Source organism: Nannospalax galili, unplaced genomic scaffold (assembly GCF_000622305.1).
Source record: "Nannospalax galili isolate Female #2095 unplaced genomic scaffold, S.galili_v1.0 scaffold1384, whole genome shotgun sequence".
In the NCBI taxonomy this organism is placed as follows: domain Eukaryota; kingdom Metazoa; phylum Chordata; class Mammalia; order Rodentia; family Spalacidae; genus Nannospalax; species Nannospalax galili.
The window spans coordinates 526,488-544,977 of record NW_008351703.1 but is presented as its reverse complement, the minus strand read 5'-3'; the positions used below and the strand labels follow the sequence as shown (position 1 = coordinate 544,977).

At 39.5% G+C, this 18,490-nt stretch overlaps 1 protein-coding gene across 2 annotated transcripts in view; it reads left to right on the top strand.

Annotated features, from left to right (window-relative positions):
- Positions 1 to 5,414: 5,414 nt before the first annotated feature.
- Positions 5,415 to 18,490, top strand: part of Herpud2 (HERPUD family member 2) — a 59,586-nt gene continuing 46,510 nt past the window's right edge. Inside the window, exon 1 of one of the 2 annotated variants that reach the window (XM_029553896.1) lies at positions 5,415 to 6,150. In XM_029553896.1, coding sequence (XP_029409756.1) covers positions 6,004 to 6,150 — 147 coding nt within the window. In that variant the 5' untranslated portion in view covers positions 5,415 to 6,003. The remainder of the gene's footprint in view (positions 6,151 to 18,490) is intronic. The other variant, XM_008848772.3, reaches the window with a different exon arrangement.

The window sequence follows — 18,490 nt, the reverse complement described above, 5'->3', positions numbered from 1 at the left end:
ATTTGTGGCATGTTGTCATTAAAACCAACCATCACAGTGAGATACCGAGACTTAGGTCCTCCAGTGCCTACTGAGTCTTCAGGTGACTAAATATCAACTGAACGCTTGACTGCAATACCATTAGGGACTCAAACCAGAGCCACAAAATGCCTCCCAAATTTCTCACTCACAGTGTTTGGAGGTAATTTATTTTGTAACTAATGTCATAGTAGCAAAAAGACCCTTAAGAGAAAGTTGGTCAGGAGAATAACATCTCTGGCCTGGATAAAGAGCCAATGTTCCAGTTTTGCTGGTCATAGGGCCATCCTTGGGAAGGTGGGTTCACCTTAAGTCATGCTAAAGAGATACCTTGTGTATTGATGAGATGCTGATCTTTTCCTGGCCCAAATCCCTGCCTCTTAGTGCAGTTCTTGTGAATCGGGTCATAAACATATGGCTCCCATAAGTCTTTTCTTCAGAAAAGTGTAACCTCTTCTTTTTTTTAACTTTAAAAAAATATATTTTTACTTTATTTTTTATTTTATGTGTATGACTGTATTGTCTGCATATACGTGTACCAGTGCAGTGCCCACAGAGATCAGAAGAGGGTGTCAAATCCCCTGGAACTTGAGTTATGGATGGTTGTTAGCCATCATCTCTTCAATCCCCTTCTTTTTTTCTTCATATTTTCTAACACTGCTTTCCCTAATGCTTTGAACTGCCCCAACATTTGCATTTCTTTACTTTTTTCTTTAAAGCTTCCTGTCCCTCCCCTCTGTGTGGCTGCTAGTTTGTTTTGCCCCCTTGAAAACCCACATGGCTTCACTGCTTTTTCCTTCTCCCCTTCCTTCTCCTCCTAAAGGCAGTTGCAGATTTACAAGGCTTGCCCTCCCTGAGGTTTTGTCCTTAAATTCTAATAAAACTGCCCCATAGCTTTTGTTTGAGTCCATTCTTAAATTCTTTTATGAATGAGTCTAAGAACCCTCTAGGGGGTTCTCCCTTGTATCACTAATATATATTTATAGATCAAAAATCTCAGAGGATGAAAAATGCAAGGAATTTGCCAGTGTGAGCACTCACGCGTACACACACCAAATAATTTTTTTTTAAGAGTAAACATTTTGCAGGGTGTGGTAATGCACACTTTTAATGCCAGCACTTGAGAGGCAGAGGCAGGCAGATCTCTGTTAGTTCAAGGCCAGCCTGGTCTACATAGCAGAGTTCCAGGCCAGGCCAGCTGGCTGTACCTTGTGTCAAAAAAAAAAGACCAAAAAAAAAAAAAAAAAAAGAGTACACATTTTGCACAAAGGATGTAGCTCAGCAACAGAGCCCTTACCTAGCATACAGCCTCTGAGTTAGAGCCCCAGCACTGATCAAAAAAAAAAAAAAACCAAAAACCAAGAATAAATATATTTGGATTAATGAAAAGGGGAAGAGTAGGCCTAATGACAAATGATAGTACTGCAAATTTCAACTCACTTATAACAGTGGTGGATGTTTAACAACTGGCTATGCTACACTAAAAACTAGGCTTCTTCTTTCCCTGCAAACGTTTCATAACCTTTCAGAAATATGAGAAGAGTTATTCTGTTAGTATTTGGAAGGCTGATCTAGGTGACCTTAAGGTATCTCTGAAAAGCTTTTGTTTTTAGATGGTCTTGTTATCAGGAATATCTTTAAATAAGAAAGTTCACTATAATGGAAAGGATGTGCATGATAGAGGAATCAGAATTGCACTTCAAACTCAAATAGCTTTGTGACTTTGGATAAAGAACTTACCCTTTCTGATATTCAGGGTCCTCAGTACCTCTCAGGATTGTTCTGAACGATACACCACTTGAAACACATACTTTTATGTGTGTGGTTTCCTTCCTTTCATTTCTTTCTTTGTGTCTGAGATGTGGTCTTGTTAAGTTGCCCAGGCTGCTCTCAAACTCCTAAGCTTTGGTGATCCTGTTTCCATCTGAGTTGAGCAACTGGAACTACAGGCATGTGCCACCTGATCACTCTTCTTCTTCCCATTTCTACAACATGGTCTACAGTCAAACATCTGGGACCAATGAAGATTTTTTTTTTTTAAAATAGTGGTGACATGAACCAATTTTCTTAGGCTTCCAGTATAGGTTTTTATTTTTTTATTTTTATTTTTTAGATTTTTATTTATTATTTTAATTTTATGTCCATGCGTGTATTGCCTGCACATAGTTAAGTGCACCCATGTTGTGCAATACCCACGGAGGTCAGAAGAGGCTGTCAGATCCCCTAGGATTGGAGTTACAGACAATTGTTAGCTGTCATGTGGGTGCTGGGATTCGAACCTGCGTCTTCTGCAAGAACAACCAGTGTTCTTAACCGCTGAGCCATCTCTCCAGCCTGTATTTTAGATTTTTAAAACAATATACTTGACTGAAATTTGACTAGATGTTTTGTGGCACAGCATCTTAGTGACAAAGAAGGTGAAAGAGGAAATGGAAGAATCAGAAGCTAGATGACCATTATCAAACCTGTGAAATCTGCACAGAGGATCACTTGACCAGAATCTTTGTCCCGAGATGGCAACCAGTCTATCAACCAAACAACCAATAAGCACCTACCACCAACGTCATCAAATTATTTTAGTTTCCTGGAAAGTACTTCAAATTTCAGAAAGAAAAACTTGATTTTCTTTGAATTTTAAAAAGAGAAACCAGAATCTCAGACTGAGTAAAAACATGATTTTTTTTCTTACCTCTCTTCCTCATATTTTGATAATTAAAAGAATTAGAAGTAAGCATTCCATAAATCCTGGAAATCATTTTTTGTTACATATAAATGATTTCCTTTACATTTCTCATATATTTTGTTGAGAGGAAGACAGAAGGCCCGGTGGATAGAAATCACCCTAAATTAGTAGCTTATATGTACTGAAAAGCTAATGTTGTTCAAGTACATTTATCAACAATCACAAATCTTTTAATTAACTGTTACCATTGTACTCTTAAGAGTTTAAAAAATTATTCCGCCTTATTTTTTTTTTTTTGTGCGTAAGTGTTTTGTCTTCATTTATGTAAGTGCATCCATGATGTACATTGGCCATGGAAGCCAAAAGAGGGCATTGAATTCCCTGGAACTGGAGTTACAGATGGCTGTTAGCTGCCAAGCAGATGCTGGGAAATGAACTAGGGTCCTCTCAAGAGCAGCCAGAGTCCTTAAACATTGAGTCATCTCTTTAGACCCCTCTTGATTTCTTAGGAGTGAGCAATGGGGTCAACAACAAAACCAGACCAGACAAAACAAGCAAACAAAAAAACAAGAGCTGTCCTAGAATTTGTCTTTAGTAACAAATTATAAGTGATCTATACAATTTTTTTTTTGTCGTTTTTTTGAGACAGGGTTGTGGCCCCAGCTGTCCTGGAACTCACTATGTAGACCAGGCTGGCCTCGAACTCACAAAGATCTGCCTGCCTCTGCCTCCCAAGTGCTGGGATTAAAGGAGTGTGCTACCACGCCCGGCCGTTTTTTTTTTTTTTTTTTTTTTACATTTCTAAATTTAATCTGCCTCATGTACAGTGACTTAAACAGGCATGTTAATGCCCATGGCAGCCCCTCACCAACTGCTACCATCTTGCATTCTCTCAGTGGTGATTCTTTTTCCCATCCCAAATTCCAAGCAAAACATTCCCAATATTCTGAGGACCACCTTTTCATATACTATTCTATACATACACATGTTAACAAAATGAGACATTTACATAATGTCTTTATTGTGGCCCAGTTCAATAGCATTAAAATGTTTTTGATGTTTTTAGGTACCCACTTAATATAAGAAGTTATAAAGTTTAAATCAACCTGGATAACATACATTTTAATTTCTTGGGTGAAAATTTTATATTTTAATGTTTTTGTCTATACTAGTAAACTTTTGATGGACTCCGTAGAAGTACTCTCACAAGCCTTAATCTTAATAACTATGCATTTTATAGATAATGTACTTTTATAATGTTCAGTGAGATGGGTACACCAGCTCTAAAGTATTCCTGGAAGGAGTCACAAGCATATGTGACAGGAGCTGCATGATTGGTTGGTGGGGGCTGTGGAGAGTTCCGGGCTTACATGGGACTCTGATACAAAATGAATCTTAGGGAAGATAGTTTACAATGTCATTAAAGACCCAGTCTCTTTGAAAAGTTTTGCTCCAGCATCCAAAAGCAGAAGCTTTCCTGATTGTTGCTCCATGTTCCTCAAGAAGACACAGGGGAAGCATGAGCTTTGGGAACCCAAGTTACAGCTTCAAATTTTACCTCACTGGCTGAACGGTGTAATAGGCACTAGCTTCACTAGCTTTAAGGGAGTCTGAAAAAGGTTTTATTGTTTGTTTGTTTTGTTTTTTAAAGGTAGAATTGAAGTCCCTCTGGGGTTACTGGGCAAACAGTCTGTGACAGAAAATTTTGAGTCTAGGGCCTATATTCATTGTGACTGGAAATAAAAGGATTTCATCCTTATTTCAGGATAGAATTTGAGACAGTACATCTGTGATACCTAAGGTGTCCCACCTCAAACACAAGGTGGTGTGGGGAGGGTGTAGGGGATTCTGCTGCATGAGCTACTGAGAATTTCTCCTTGGTCATGAATTCAGTGGTAGTTTGAAGTCCCTCTGAAGATGAGGGAAAGAGACGAGTTCCTGTAAAAGCCACCTATACGTTCAGCATGCCTACCAACCCACATGTGGCAACCTGGCGCTGTGAAAATGCACATCTAACAAACTTTACAATATGGACTCCTCAACCAGTGCAAAAAATGAGTAAGTCCAAGTGGGCCAGTAGACTCAATCTGGCACCGCTATGTCTAAGCTGTAAAACAGAAAACTAAAATATGATCACCCATTTTTATGCACCACTGTACTGAACAGGATTAATATTCTGTGAAAACCTGACAAATGAAGTTTGAGAAGTTGCCATTCAGCTGAACTATACCCGGCTTTACACTAGTAGGGTTCACTTACTCATTAACAGGTAGGCAGTACTGAGGCTCAGAAAAGGTTGCTACAGTCCCACAACGTCAAGGTGGATTTCAAGTTTCAAAGTCTGTGTTCCTTACAAACGTGCCCATTTCCCGACTCCCCCTTAGCTCCAGCACTGTGTTTTGTAGGCAGAAGGCACTTAAAATGTGAGTTGAAGTTTGATTCAGCATCAGGAAGGTCATTATTTCTGCAGCTAGTTCGTGGAAGGAAGCGTTTCCTCCACCTTCAAGCTGTGAAGACAGGCCAGCTACACTAGTAGCCTGGCCTCAAGGCGGCCTCTAGGCCTCCAGGGCGGCGCAGACTTCGAGGGCGGGGCAGACTTCAGTGCGGCACCCAGCTCACTTGCCACAGGGCTGACCCGGCCACGCGAAAGGGCGTGCCGAGAGTGACGCACTTCCGCTCTGCACCTTCCGGCTTAAAGGGGACCCCAGCCCTCCTCACAACAAAATCGGCGCGCTAGGGCGCCGCCGCGGCCTGTCCCCGCCCTCCTCCTGCCACCTGCCGCCGGCCCGCAAACGGGCCGCCCTGCGGGGTCTGCCCCGACACCGCGCCGCCTCCCGACACCGGGTGGAACGGTGGGAAGGGAGGGGCCGCGGCGCCGACACCGGCCTTCCCTCGGGCTCCCTACGGGCCGCCGCCTGGTGTTTCTCCGGCCGCCGCCCAGGCCCGACGTCGGGCCTTGTTGCGTTTCATCTCGGGGGTTGCCACAGGGGCGGGGCGCTGAGGGGTCGCCGGGGCCTCCCCTTCTTTCCGGGGTCGGCTTCTGCGCGCCTCCCTCCGAGTCTGGAGCCAGGCGCCCCCGGACCTGGCGGGGACGGCTGCACCCCCGGCCCAGCACCGAGCTGCCGCCACCACCGCCACCGTCCATCGTTGGTACCGGCCATGGCCTTCATATCGCCAAATGTGCTTGTGACTGATTTGGACACGGGATATTGAGAACTCATTTCCGTCCCCATTCCGGCCGTGCCGGCCCGGTTCGGACTTAAACCTGCAGCACTTCCAGACTGCCCGACTTTGAGAGCACCATGGACCAAAATGGGATGGAGATTCCTGTGACTCTCATCATTAAAGCACCGAATCAGAAATACAGTGACCAGACTATTAGCTGCTTCTTGAACTGGACCGTGGGGAAACTAAAAACGCATCTGTCTAACGTGTACCCTAGCAAACCAGTAAGTGTAAAACGGCGCAGCCACTCTGACCTGGAGCTCCGTGTGCCGTGTACCTCCCTTCTCCCAGCTCACCCCTCGTCTCTAATAAAATAGGTCTCCATTGGAAGGACTTTGAGTTCTGAGGTTGTTGGGTGTCTCCTGAGTGTTTGAGCCATCAGTACCTTACTAATGAGGTTCAGTTAATTAGTATACAAAAATTACAAGAGACAAGAATTTGCAGTTATGGAAAAGGGACCATCTTCCTTGGGATTTAAAGTCATGTAACGTAAATGTCAGATGCATTTTTTTTTTTTCCTTTAAGATAAGGAATCACAACCCGTATTAGAACTTTAATTGCTTTCTAGACTAAAATTTGCTTTCAACACCTGGCTCGGGAATTTGTTCACTGTGAAGAGAATTTTTTCCCTGGGAATAAGTATGCGACTCATGAAAATTATACTTTAACCATTCTGTATTTCAAGAGTTTTAACAAATTCGCTCTATCTCTACCTTCCACATTTTCGTTTTTCTCTTGAAGAGGATACAGAAATTGAGTCAAGAGCAGTCCTTCCGCACACCTCAGTCATATTTTATTTTGTTGTATTTTTTGTTGTTTCATTCAAATCAGTGTGCCATTGTTTCCCATTCTGAAATAAAGCTCCATTTGTTCTTGAAGTCAGATTTGAAGGGACCTAGTTGGTAAGTAAGACTTGGAATAGTTTAGAAAAGTATGTCATGTACAGTATATTAAAGTGAAGTCTTCATATTCTCTATTGTATAAAATTTACATTCTTACACACCTGGTATTCAATTACTAAACCTTATATAAATCATAAATATATTTAAATTTAAGTCACTTGATTTTTAAGGTGGGAAGTATTTTGCCCATTTAACCATGGGCCACTTGGAAGGCACCTGCTTTTTAAGTTTCTAAATATGAAGGCTACTTGGTATATATTAAAATATTTATGAGTTAGAACATGACTCGAAGTATTGTTTAAGTTTGAGACTTCTAGCATAATCACGAAATTAAGAAAGTTACTACAAAATAGGTTAAAAACTCAGTGGGCAATAATAGCTCTATTTGTCAGTTCCTTGTGTTAACAAATATTTTTAGTATGTGTGGAAACCCTGAGGTATTAGTTGGTACAAACTACTTAGAACTCTTGCTTATTCAAAGTTTATGTTTCAAAGTTATGATTTACACAATGAGAATAAAAATTTGCTTAAAAACTTCTAATTTGCATCTGATTAGGTTCCCACATCTTTGAAGCAGAAAGTAGCTTTTGAGACTAGTCATAATTGAAAGGCATAGACCCTCTACAGTACCATTCATAACAGTCCAAATACTGTTTTAAAGTATAATCACAGACATTCTGCCTGCCTCTGCCTCCCAAATGCTGGGATTAAAGGCGTATGCCATCACACCCGGCTAAAGTACATCCTTAAACATTTATATACCTGTATGGTGTATTCTTAGGTGAGATCTATGTATGCCATTACACCATGAGGGACTTGGTTTGTGATCCAGTAAATCAAGAGTTAGCATTAACAGGAGGATCGGGAAATCATGGTAGTCAATCCTCAGCTGCATAGCATGCTTGAAGCTAGCCTAGGCTACATGAGATCTTGTTTCTACTAACAAAACAAAACAAAACAAAACAAATTTAGCACTGTTATAAAACTTTTCTCTAGCCATTTGAGGTGGCACATACCTTTAATCCTAGCACTCAAGAGGCAGAGGCAGGCAGATCTCTGTGAGTTCTGGCCAGCCTGCTCTACCTAGTGAGACCCTGTCTCAAAACAGCAATAACAATAATCAACCAAACAAAAACCTCCAATAAATGAAATAAAATAAAACCTTTCTCTTTAAAAAAGTATGTGAGATAGGATTGTGAAGTCTGATAAGCCTGTTTGGGACTGTAGGTGCTCCTATGTGTTAGATGCTTGAGGAAAACTTCTCAGACCCAGCTTGCCTACCAGGAGACACATACACTGGAGGTTCTTTTAGAGGATGTGCTACATACTTTGTATATTATTAATGATTTAACCTTGTAACATTTTTCTTCTCTAGGAAGTTTTCTCTGAGTGGATTGTAACATCGCATCATGTTCATTTCTAGGCTAGTTCATTTCTAGAACTTGCTGAAAACTTTGTATACTTTATACAGTTGACAGGTTTCTGTTCTGACTTAATGTATCATTTGAAATTAATTTGAAGTATCATATTTGTCAAGTAACTGCAATAGTGGTACCCATAGCCATAGTAGGCATTAACATAGGAATTGGAATCATGAAAGTTTTCTTTGTAAGTTTATTTAGAATGCAAACATTTTGTAATTAAGCAGCATGATGGCAAAAGTTTAGGTTCTTGTGACTGCTCACACTGTATAAATGTTTCAAGTACTGTATCCTGTGTGTATACACACAAATGCATTACATGTGCCCCCACCCCCTTCTTCTTAGACAAGGTCTTGCTGTGCTATACAGAATAATCTCAAATTCCTCATTTCAAATAATTCTCCCGTCTCAGCCTCCCCAGTACTGGGACTACAGGTGTGCATGACCATACTCAGTAGCTCCTCCTCTTCCTATTTTGTGTGTGTGTGTGTGTGTTTTAATGTGTATGAGTGTTATACCTGCATTGTATGTAAGTGCACCCATGTCGTGTAATGCCTACAGAGGACAGAAGAGGGTGTTGGATCCCCTGGAACTGGAGTTATGGACCGTTATTAGCTGCCATGTGGGTGCTGGGATTCAAACCTGGGTCTTGTGCAAGAACAGTGTTCTTAACCACTAAGCTTTATCTCCAGCCCCCCTCCTATTGTTTTTTAAAGACAACAGCAGCAACAAAGGCTGTTCTTTAAGAGTTAGTGTTGCACTGATGATGAGACACTCTGTCTTACTATAATACTTACCAATACAGTTCTTAGTAAAAAGACTATAGATACTTAGTAGACTTGGAGGCGTATGTATTTTCTCTTTAAGAACTGGGGCATTTGCCATACTTGTGAAAAATGTTTATGAGTTATTAAAAACTACCTATGTGGGGGCAGGAGAGATGGCTCAGCGGTTAAGAACACTGACTGTTCTTGCAGAAGACCCAGGTTCGAATCCCAGCACCCACATGGCAACTAACAACTGTCTGTAACTCCAGTTCCAGGGGATCTGACAGCCTCTTCTGTCCTCCCCGGGCATTGCATGACAAGGGTATACACCTACATATAGGCATAACACTCATACACATAAAATAAAAATAATAAATAAAATATTTTTTAAAAAACTTCATAAGTGGAGTTGAACTCTTTTGGAATTCAGTAACTTCCAGTAGGATTTGGCTTAGGAACTGGGAAGTGCACTAGCACCAGTTGATAATGTATACAGATAATTGTGAAGCATATTCTAATAGCTACTTGGTGGCTTTAGTTTTTCAGTCCTGAAATTGGCCTAAAGTGTGAAATAATTATTCTTAAATTTCAGTAATTGCTACTGGACATTGAAGATACCTGTCAGGAAGGCTACTTTTCCTTGAATTTTGCTCTCTAGTCTGAATTTTGACTTAGTTATTGGAGTTTTAAAGACCCAAATGTTTGAATTTAAAATTGTACAGTTAAAGGGACTATCCAAGAGGAACTTAAAAAATACCAGTCTCTAAGTCCTGTTAGGCACTTTCTCATTATCTTCTATCTGTTCTCAGTCACAAATGGTGCTAGAGATGGACCTGACTTACCCTGAATTTGATATCACAAGACAGACCTTTCTGGGGCCTGTATGTCTTGGCTCTCCTATATCAGTCTTGGAGTCAAAATGACATGTGATTGTTCTCCTTAGCAGTAGGCACATTTCCTATGTCTTTGCTGTTCATATTGGTAAAAAACTAAAGCAATTACTTTCAATACTTAGATCTGCTAACTCTCTGGATCAATTAGGGAAGTTTATGCCTCTTTGCAGTTCTTTCTCTCGCTAAGATTTATTTATGTGTGAGTAATTTGCTTGCATATATATAAGTGCACCACATACATGCAATGCCTGCAGGGGCCAGAAAAGGGAGTGAATCCCCTGAAACTGGAGTTTTAAATGATTGTGAGTTGCCTGATACGGGTGCTGTGAATCAAACCTGGGTCCTCTGCAAGAGCGTCAAGTGCTTTAAACCACAGAGCTTGCTCTTCCAAGCCCTTCTAGTTGTTCTTTTTTTCCCCTTCAATGTGTATTTTTATTAAATCTTTGTGCATTTCATACAACATATCCCAATCATATTCAGGCCTCCTTCCCCATCTGCACCCCCCACCAGATTTTATGCATTCGATCATACATAACACCCAGATTTCCCTTGGTGTGAGTTTATCCACTGGAGTCTAGTCAGCCTATCTAGAGTCACTCCCTTAAAGAAAACCAATTCTCCTTCACCCAGCAGTGATCAGCTGCCAGTAGTCCTCTGCTAAGGTTGGGGCCTCCTGGCTGTTTCCCTGGTTTTATGCTGGATTTTTGTCTGATTGAATTTGCATGGGTCTAGTGCATGCTGTCACCATTGCTCTAAGTTCATATGAGCAAGTTCCCAAAGGTCTGGAAGACTTGTTTCCTTCTGCGCATACACCAACCCTTGCTCTTATAGTCTCCCGACTCTGCTACAGAGTTCCCTGAGCCATGGGTGGTAAGGTTTAATATAGTCCTATCCAGGGACATGCACTCTGCAGTTTCTTATTCTCTACACTTGGCCAGTTGTGGCTTTCTATATCTGTCACCCTCTGTTGCACAAGGAAGCTTCACTGGTAAGAGTTGAGCAGTTCATTAGTCTTCTCTTTATCCCCTGTTCTTCTATGTTCCATGAGCCCTTAAGTGTAGAGGTTCCATTGTAGATGTGTCACTTAGGGCTGGGCATCTTGAAGACACTTATTCTCTGTGTTTAGCCACTTTTAGAACTTTGTAATAGTCTTCCATCTATTATAAAAAGAAACTTCTTTGATGAGTAGTGATAGGTATACTTGTCTGTAAATATAAGAATCCTTATTTAGCATATTAGTAAGACATTATATTTGTTTAGGGATGTGACAGAGGTAGGGTTTTTTTCTTCAGATCTATGACTTCTCTAGCCATGTACATTGGGTATGTTTACAGTGCTACACGTGAATTCCCTCCCTTTGAGAGGGCTTTCAATCCAATTAGGTAGATGTTGATTGCCCACAAGATAAAAGTGCCACTACTGCACCTATACAGTTTGCTGTGCTGGTCATCATTGTGGCTATTAGGCCTTAAAGCTGGGGTTGAACCATCGTTTGATGTTACCCCTCAGCTGCTTGATTGTATCCTCTGGAGCTATGAGAGCTAGTCTTCAGGGAGGGAGCTTCCAGGTCAGTTCCAGCTACATTGCTCCAAGTCCTGTGTTCAAAGTATGTTCTATTTTCATCAATAGGGTCTTCAAGTTCTCAGAGGTAATCAAGGGCTGTGGAAATAGCATGTGTTTTTTTGAGAGTCTTTTTGGACTACCCTGATCAGCAACTCAAAGGGAGGTTTCTCCTATCTGGCACTGTGTTTCTTGTTATATAGCCTTCAGGTATACACATGCACTCATGCACAGATATTGTATGTATATTTTTCAGTAGGTTTTTGAGCTAATACATTTCCCTCTGATTTTTCACACCACCTAAGCTTAATTTATCTCTCTTTTCTCTCTCCCTGTCTAGCCTCCCTTTACCCTCCCCAGTTAAAGTACCCCCATTTTCCCTTTGATAATACCTGTCTCCTATTCTCCTCTCTCTTGATCTTCAAGTTGTTCTTTTACTCTAATACTCTATTGGAATTACAGAAGCAGGAATAAAGCCAAGTGTATAAATTTTGTTGTGAGGGTATAACATTCTGCAACCCAGAAAATTCAGTGGAAATATATTATGTTGGTTGTTACTGCAAGGAGATAAAGGCTAGAGGCTGTATTGATAACCGTGCTTCTATTTACAGTGTTTCTGAATTTCCTGGGACTTTAGGTTGGATGAATTTAATTAGAAAGGAGATCTTTCCAGTACACATTTGCAAAATTCATTTTTCACAGAATCTGTATTTTGTGTGTCTCCTTGTATTTAGCTCTTTAAAGCTGTTTGATACTTGTGACTCTGCAATGTATTGGGTGCTAAGATGTTAGTAGTTCCTACTTTCAAAGGACTTGTAATACAGTTCTTTGAACTTAATCAGTCAGTTGAAAATTACTTTTATTGAATCATTAGCATGTTAGATATTTTAACTTTTAAAAAATTAGTATTCAGCCGTGTGTAGTGGTGTATGCATTAATCCTAGCACCCGGAAGGCAGACAGAGGCAGTCAGATCTCTGTGAGATCGAGGCCAGCCTGGTCTACATAGTGAGCTGCAGGCCAGCTGGGGCTACAAGATGACCATATCTAAAAAAAAAAAAAAAAAAAAAAAAAAGAGGCAAAAAACCCCAAAAGATTAATATCTAAAGATTAGCATGTGGAATTTGATTATGGTAATGTTAGGTATGATAGGGACATTTTTTTTTTGTCTTTTTTGTTTTTATGAGACAGGGTATTTTTTTTACTCCTAAATAGAATCACTTGATTCTGATTAACTCACAAATAAAAGGATCATACAGCTAATTTAAGGAAGCCACTCAAGTACTTGCCCAGTTAAAACTCCATACATCTCAGTGAACTTCTGTACGGTTGGAGCAGCCGCTCTGAAGCAGTGGAACTGTGTGAGGGTTCTACACTCACCATCAGTACATTTCTGTTTAGTTATCCACCACAAAAAAAGAAAAAAACTAAGACAGTTGAAACTAGGAAAAACTAGCTTATTTGACTTGTGTCCTTTTGCCTGCGCTCCGTCCATCCTTGTTGCCCAATATTACCCTCTTTCTCTCCTTTCTAAATTTTATATTATGTCCACATTTACACATGTTTACATATAGATGTATACATTTTAAGTTAAGAACTGCATATGAGGGAGAACATGTGCTTGTTTTCTTTCTGTTTGACATGTTTTTTTTAAATAATCATGAGAGACCCATATAGTCCTTGATATATAAACTTAAATCTTTTCATACTAGTGCATTTTTTGAAGTATGAAAATATATAATTGGTTTTGTAAATTATCTGTCAGATTCTTGTGAGTACTTAAATGTCTTAGAAGTGCTTTCTTTTTTTTTTTGGTCTTTTTGGGTCTCCCTGTAGCCCCACCTGCCCTAGAACTTACTATGTAGACCAGGCTGGCCTTGAACTCACAGAGATCCGCCTGCCTCTGCCTCCCAAGTGCTGGCACTAAAGGCATGTGCCACCACGCCTGGCGCTTTTTGTTTTTTTGATATAGCGTCTTATGTAGCCCAGGCTGAACTTGAACTTGCTGTGTAGTTGAGGATGACCTTTGAATTCCTGATCCTCCTGCCTCTGTCTCCTAAGTCCTGCAATTATAGATGTGTTCTACCATGTCTGGCTATCTTTTTTTAAAAATATATATTTAGTTTAACATGAAGGTGTTACTTCAGATAATGAAATATGTGTAAACTTCTGGTTTTTGAAACTGGGTCTCATGGTCATGCTGGCCTTAAACTCCATTTGTAACTGACAATGACCTTGAACTCTTGATCCTCCCGCCCCTAGCTCCCAAATAGCTAATTACGAGAATTCACTGCTTAAATTTCTTTGGAAGAAAAAGAAATCTTTCTCCTGAATAGGATTTATGTTTGAATATTATACTAGCAGGTGAGCTTTCTTGCCCTAGTCTTTCATAGTGTGTATTAAGTGTATAGCAGAGGTTAAGCAGCTGTTTGAATAGAATAGTTCTGCCTCTGGGTTCCTGGGAGTACTGTGAGGATGTCTCCAGCCTGTCCTTGTTATGGAGCTGTCGTTGCTCTACCATACTGACCACAGTTTATCTGGTGAAGACCAAGGAGGAAGTGTACTCATGGGTTTCACTGACTGTGGGTTGTAGAAATGAATGCCAGGATGAATAGTGGTGTTAACAGAGTTTTGTTTATGTTGTACTGCCAAATCATACAATGTAATTCATATTTTTGATTTGCTAACCCTGAGTCTTCTGGATTTAAGAGTACCATTTAAAGAGTATCATTTAACTTTTATTCAGAGAAAAATTCACTTTTAGTGTATTACGCTACTGAAATGTTAGGGTTTGTTATGGAAGCTAGCATCATTTGTCTCAACTAATGGAGAGATGGATTTTCTAATCAAGGAAAAAGATGTTATTAGCAGCTCTGGAGAAATGAAATTGTATCACTTGTGCAAGTTAAATTTTGATTGAGCTCTTAAAAATCTGTACTTTTTCTAATACTGCAGATTATACCAAAATAATTAGTTGAAAATAAATTTGTTATTGTCACCTGTTACATTAAACACCTGGCTTGCCTCATATTTAAACTCATTGATATTTGAGCTGAAGATACAATTATGTGTTTTTTGTTTGTTTTGTTTTGTTTTGTATTGAGACAGGGTAGTTTCAGCTAGCTTGGAACTTGCTATGGAGACCAGGCTGGCCTTCGTCTCACAGAGATCCACCAACCCCTGCCTCCTGAGTTCTGGGACTCAAAGCATGTGCTATCACGCCCAGTATAATTTTTTTAAAAAAGTAAAACCTTTCAAGCCTCATTTCTTATCTAATTTAGACATATGAAAAACTTGTTTTTCTGTTTTTAAAGTCAAATAATTTATTTCCTTTTTGAAATTTAGGATCATCTCAGTGCATTTGAATATTTAGTTAAGAGCTGCAGTAGTTGACTGAATTATAATTCACTTACTATAAATTTGTCATTTAAAGTCAGTGACTTTTTGTATTTCCATAGTTGTGCAGTCATCACAGCTGTCTGTTTCCAGCACATTGTCATAACCCCCATATACCACCCATCTGCAGTCACTCCTCATTGTTTCCTGGCTGTTGGTAACCACTAAATCTGCTTTGTTTGTAAATTTGCCTATTCAGGACACTCTATAGATGGGAACATAGATATATGACCTTTTGTGTCTGATATCTTTCACTTACCATAATATTTAATATTTATAATTTGTCTATAGTATAACATGTACCATTATGTCATTTCTTCTTATGGCTGAACAATATTTCATTGTATGAGTATGCTGTATTTTATGTATTCATCCACTAGTTGATAGCTGTTTGGGTTGTTTCTACTGTTTGGTTATCATCAGTGAAGCTACAAACATTCTTGTATGAGTGTTTTTGTGGACATTTGTTTTCAGTTCTTTTTGGTGTATGCCTAGGAATACAATTGGGTATACATACTATGTCTTAGGGCAACTCTTAAGTTCTGAGAAATTGCAAAATTGTCTTTAAAGTAGCTACATCATTTTACATTCCTATCAGCAGTGTATCAGATCCTGTTTCCCTACATCCTTGTATGCATTTACTTTTGCTTCCTCTAATTTAGAGGGGTTACAGTATAATTTTGTTATATTTTTCTGTTCTGCTTCTCTGAAAATTGGTGTCCTCTTGCTGTTAACTACTAATTTAGAGGAAAAAAAGCTAAAATACTAGCACACAATTGTTCATAATAATCTGTGAATATCAGTATATCATTTGTAGAAATGTGCCAGATGGATTTAGTGCCTGAAAGTGTTTCAAAGTAGCTCCTGTGATTAATAAATTAAATATTTCATTTTCTTCCTTAATGATTACATGTAAAATAATGATAAAATGCATTTTAAATGAGTTGTTTCTTCCAAATCTATGTAAACATTTGTAGACTTACAGTACTTTAACATATTTACATTTAGTATCTACTTTGTCTGGCATAGGCTCTGGAAACACAGTAATGAACAAAAAGAACATGGACTCTTTTCTTCTTGGTATTCATATTCCATTTAGGGAAGCAAATGTGAATATAATTAGATGTTATGGTTCGATTTTTAGAAGGGAAAGAAAGAGAATAAATAAGTGGAAGTTTGTAAGTCAGGAAGACGTGGCTGGGGTCATTTTAAAACCAAGACGTGGCTGGGGTCATTTTAAAACCATTTAAAAATCATCTTTTAAGATGATTAAGCACTGGCTATGCAAGAGCTGGGAGAGACTATTGCAGGCAGGGTATCCCATTTGGGAGAGAAATTAGGAATCTAAGTAAATGCCAATTAGAATTAACATGCCTGTGAAGTGGCTTGGTGAGTAAAGGCACTTGGTATGTGTGAGCATGTGTGCACACATATGTACACTAATTTTGAAAAAAATTTAGAGGAATTAGGATTAAATCCATGACAGAGTTGACTGGTATTTTAAAAGACCACTGTAGCTTCTGACTTTCGAATGGAAGCAAGTAAACCATTTGAGAGGCTGTTTAGAGATGATGATTTAGATTAGGGCAATAGGCAGTAGATATGGGAAAGATAGGTGGATCTTAAGGGTTTGTGGGAATAATCTTACCAGACGATGTCATTTACCTATGGGACACAAGACGAGATTAAAAGGGATCGATTATGCCTAGGCATTTCACTTTAGCAACTGGAGACAGGTTGTTTTAGCATAGGGAAGAAGTAGGCGAAAGATGGGAAGAACTAGCCCTTGGGATCCATTTTAGGTGTTTTGGCTCTAAGTTGCTGAGTAAGACTTCGGAAAAGTGTCACATGCTACAGTAGTTGGATATATGGTTCTGGGACTGAGAAAGGACTTGGCTGGAGAGATTTAAAAAAAAAAAAACAAACCTACAAACAACCCATTGGGCTGGCTCACAACTGTCTGTAACTCCAGCTTCAGGGAGTTAAATTCTGCCTTTTGGAATTGGATGGAAATTTAGCAAAAGGCTAATAACGGTCAAAGACCAGTGACGTGAATGAAATGTGAATGGGTCTCATAGTGCTTTTTCTGTACCTTGATCCTTCTCCAAGTGATGCAAATGGAAAGGCTGTCTTAAATATCAGAACCTTTTTTGGGTGCTCCTGGGTCTTTACCTCATCCTGTTTGCTTAGCCATTGCCCAGTCTTTCTGTCCAGTAGGTGTAAACTGTGAGAAGGATTTTTGGGAAAAGAGATTTTCTCTGGGCTACTCGTTTAGTCAGCTATATTGTAGGCTGGGTAGGATATGTGGTAGTTCTTAAGTTTAATAATAATGTATACTTTCAGACTCAGAGATCTACAGTTTGGGAACTATGAGTTCCCAAAATATTTAAATTTTTATCTTCCTTTAATAAAAATCAGTATCAATAATCTAGATCATTTTATAGCTGACTATCATGAGATATTAGTACTTGGATTTTTTTTTTTAACTGTGTGTGTGTATGTGTGCGTGTGTGTGTGTGCCAGAAGTTGATGTTTAGTGTCACTCTGCACCTTATTTTAAAAACTTTTATTATTTTTTAGTTTATTATTACTATTATTATTATTATTATTATTATTATTGTCTTTTTCAGGCAAGGTTTCCCTATAGCCCCAGCTGGCCTGGAACTCACTATGTAGACCAGGCTGGCCTTGAACTCACAGAGATCTGCCTGCCTCTGCCTCCTGAGTGCTGGGATTACAGGCATGCACCACCATGCCCAACTTATTATTTTTAATTATGTGTGTATATATGTGTGTATGGTGTGTATGTGGGGGGATGTTTATGCACATGAGTGCAGTGCCTGTGGAGGGCCAGAACATCTCCAGGTCTTCAGGAGCACTTCATATCTCCTGGAGCTGGAGTTACATGCAGTTGTGAGCTAGCTCAGTGGGTACTAAGAATCAAACTTCGGTCCTGTGCAAGATCAATACATGCTCTTTACTGCTGAGCCTTCTGTCCAGCCCCATTCTACCTTAGTTTTTTGAGACAGTATTTCATTGGATAGGGAGCCCACTGATACACCTGTGAGCTCCAGTGATCCCCCTGTCTCTACGGTCTGAGCACTGAGATTACAGGTGCCTGCTGCTGAACCTGGAATTTTACATGACTACTGGGGGTGGTGGTCTGAACTCAGGTCCTCAGGCTTAAATGGCAGGCATTTTGCACTGAGCCATCTCCCTAGCCCTAGGACCTGTGTTTTAAACTTAATAATATTAAGTATGTTCAACTTATACTGTAGATTTTTCAAGTTTGGGCTTCTGGAGACTGAAGCATCTGACTAACAGCTATTGCTTCTGGGAAAAAATTGGTCTTAAAGGTGAATTATGAAAGCAAACTTTTTTTTTTTTTTTGGTCTTTTTTGAGACAGGGTCTCCCTGTAGTCCCAGCTGCCTTGGAACTCACTATGTAGACCAGGCTGACCTTGAACTCACAGAGATAAGCCTGCCTCTGCTTCCGAGTAGAAAGCAAACTTTTTAAGTTGTATTGCTGATATGCTTGATATATGATATGATGATTAACACATACTCTATATATTAGTGGGCTTCATAGTGACATTTCCATACTTGTGCATATATATATATATATA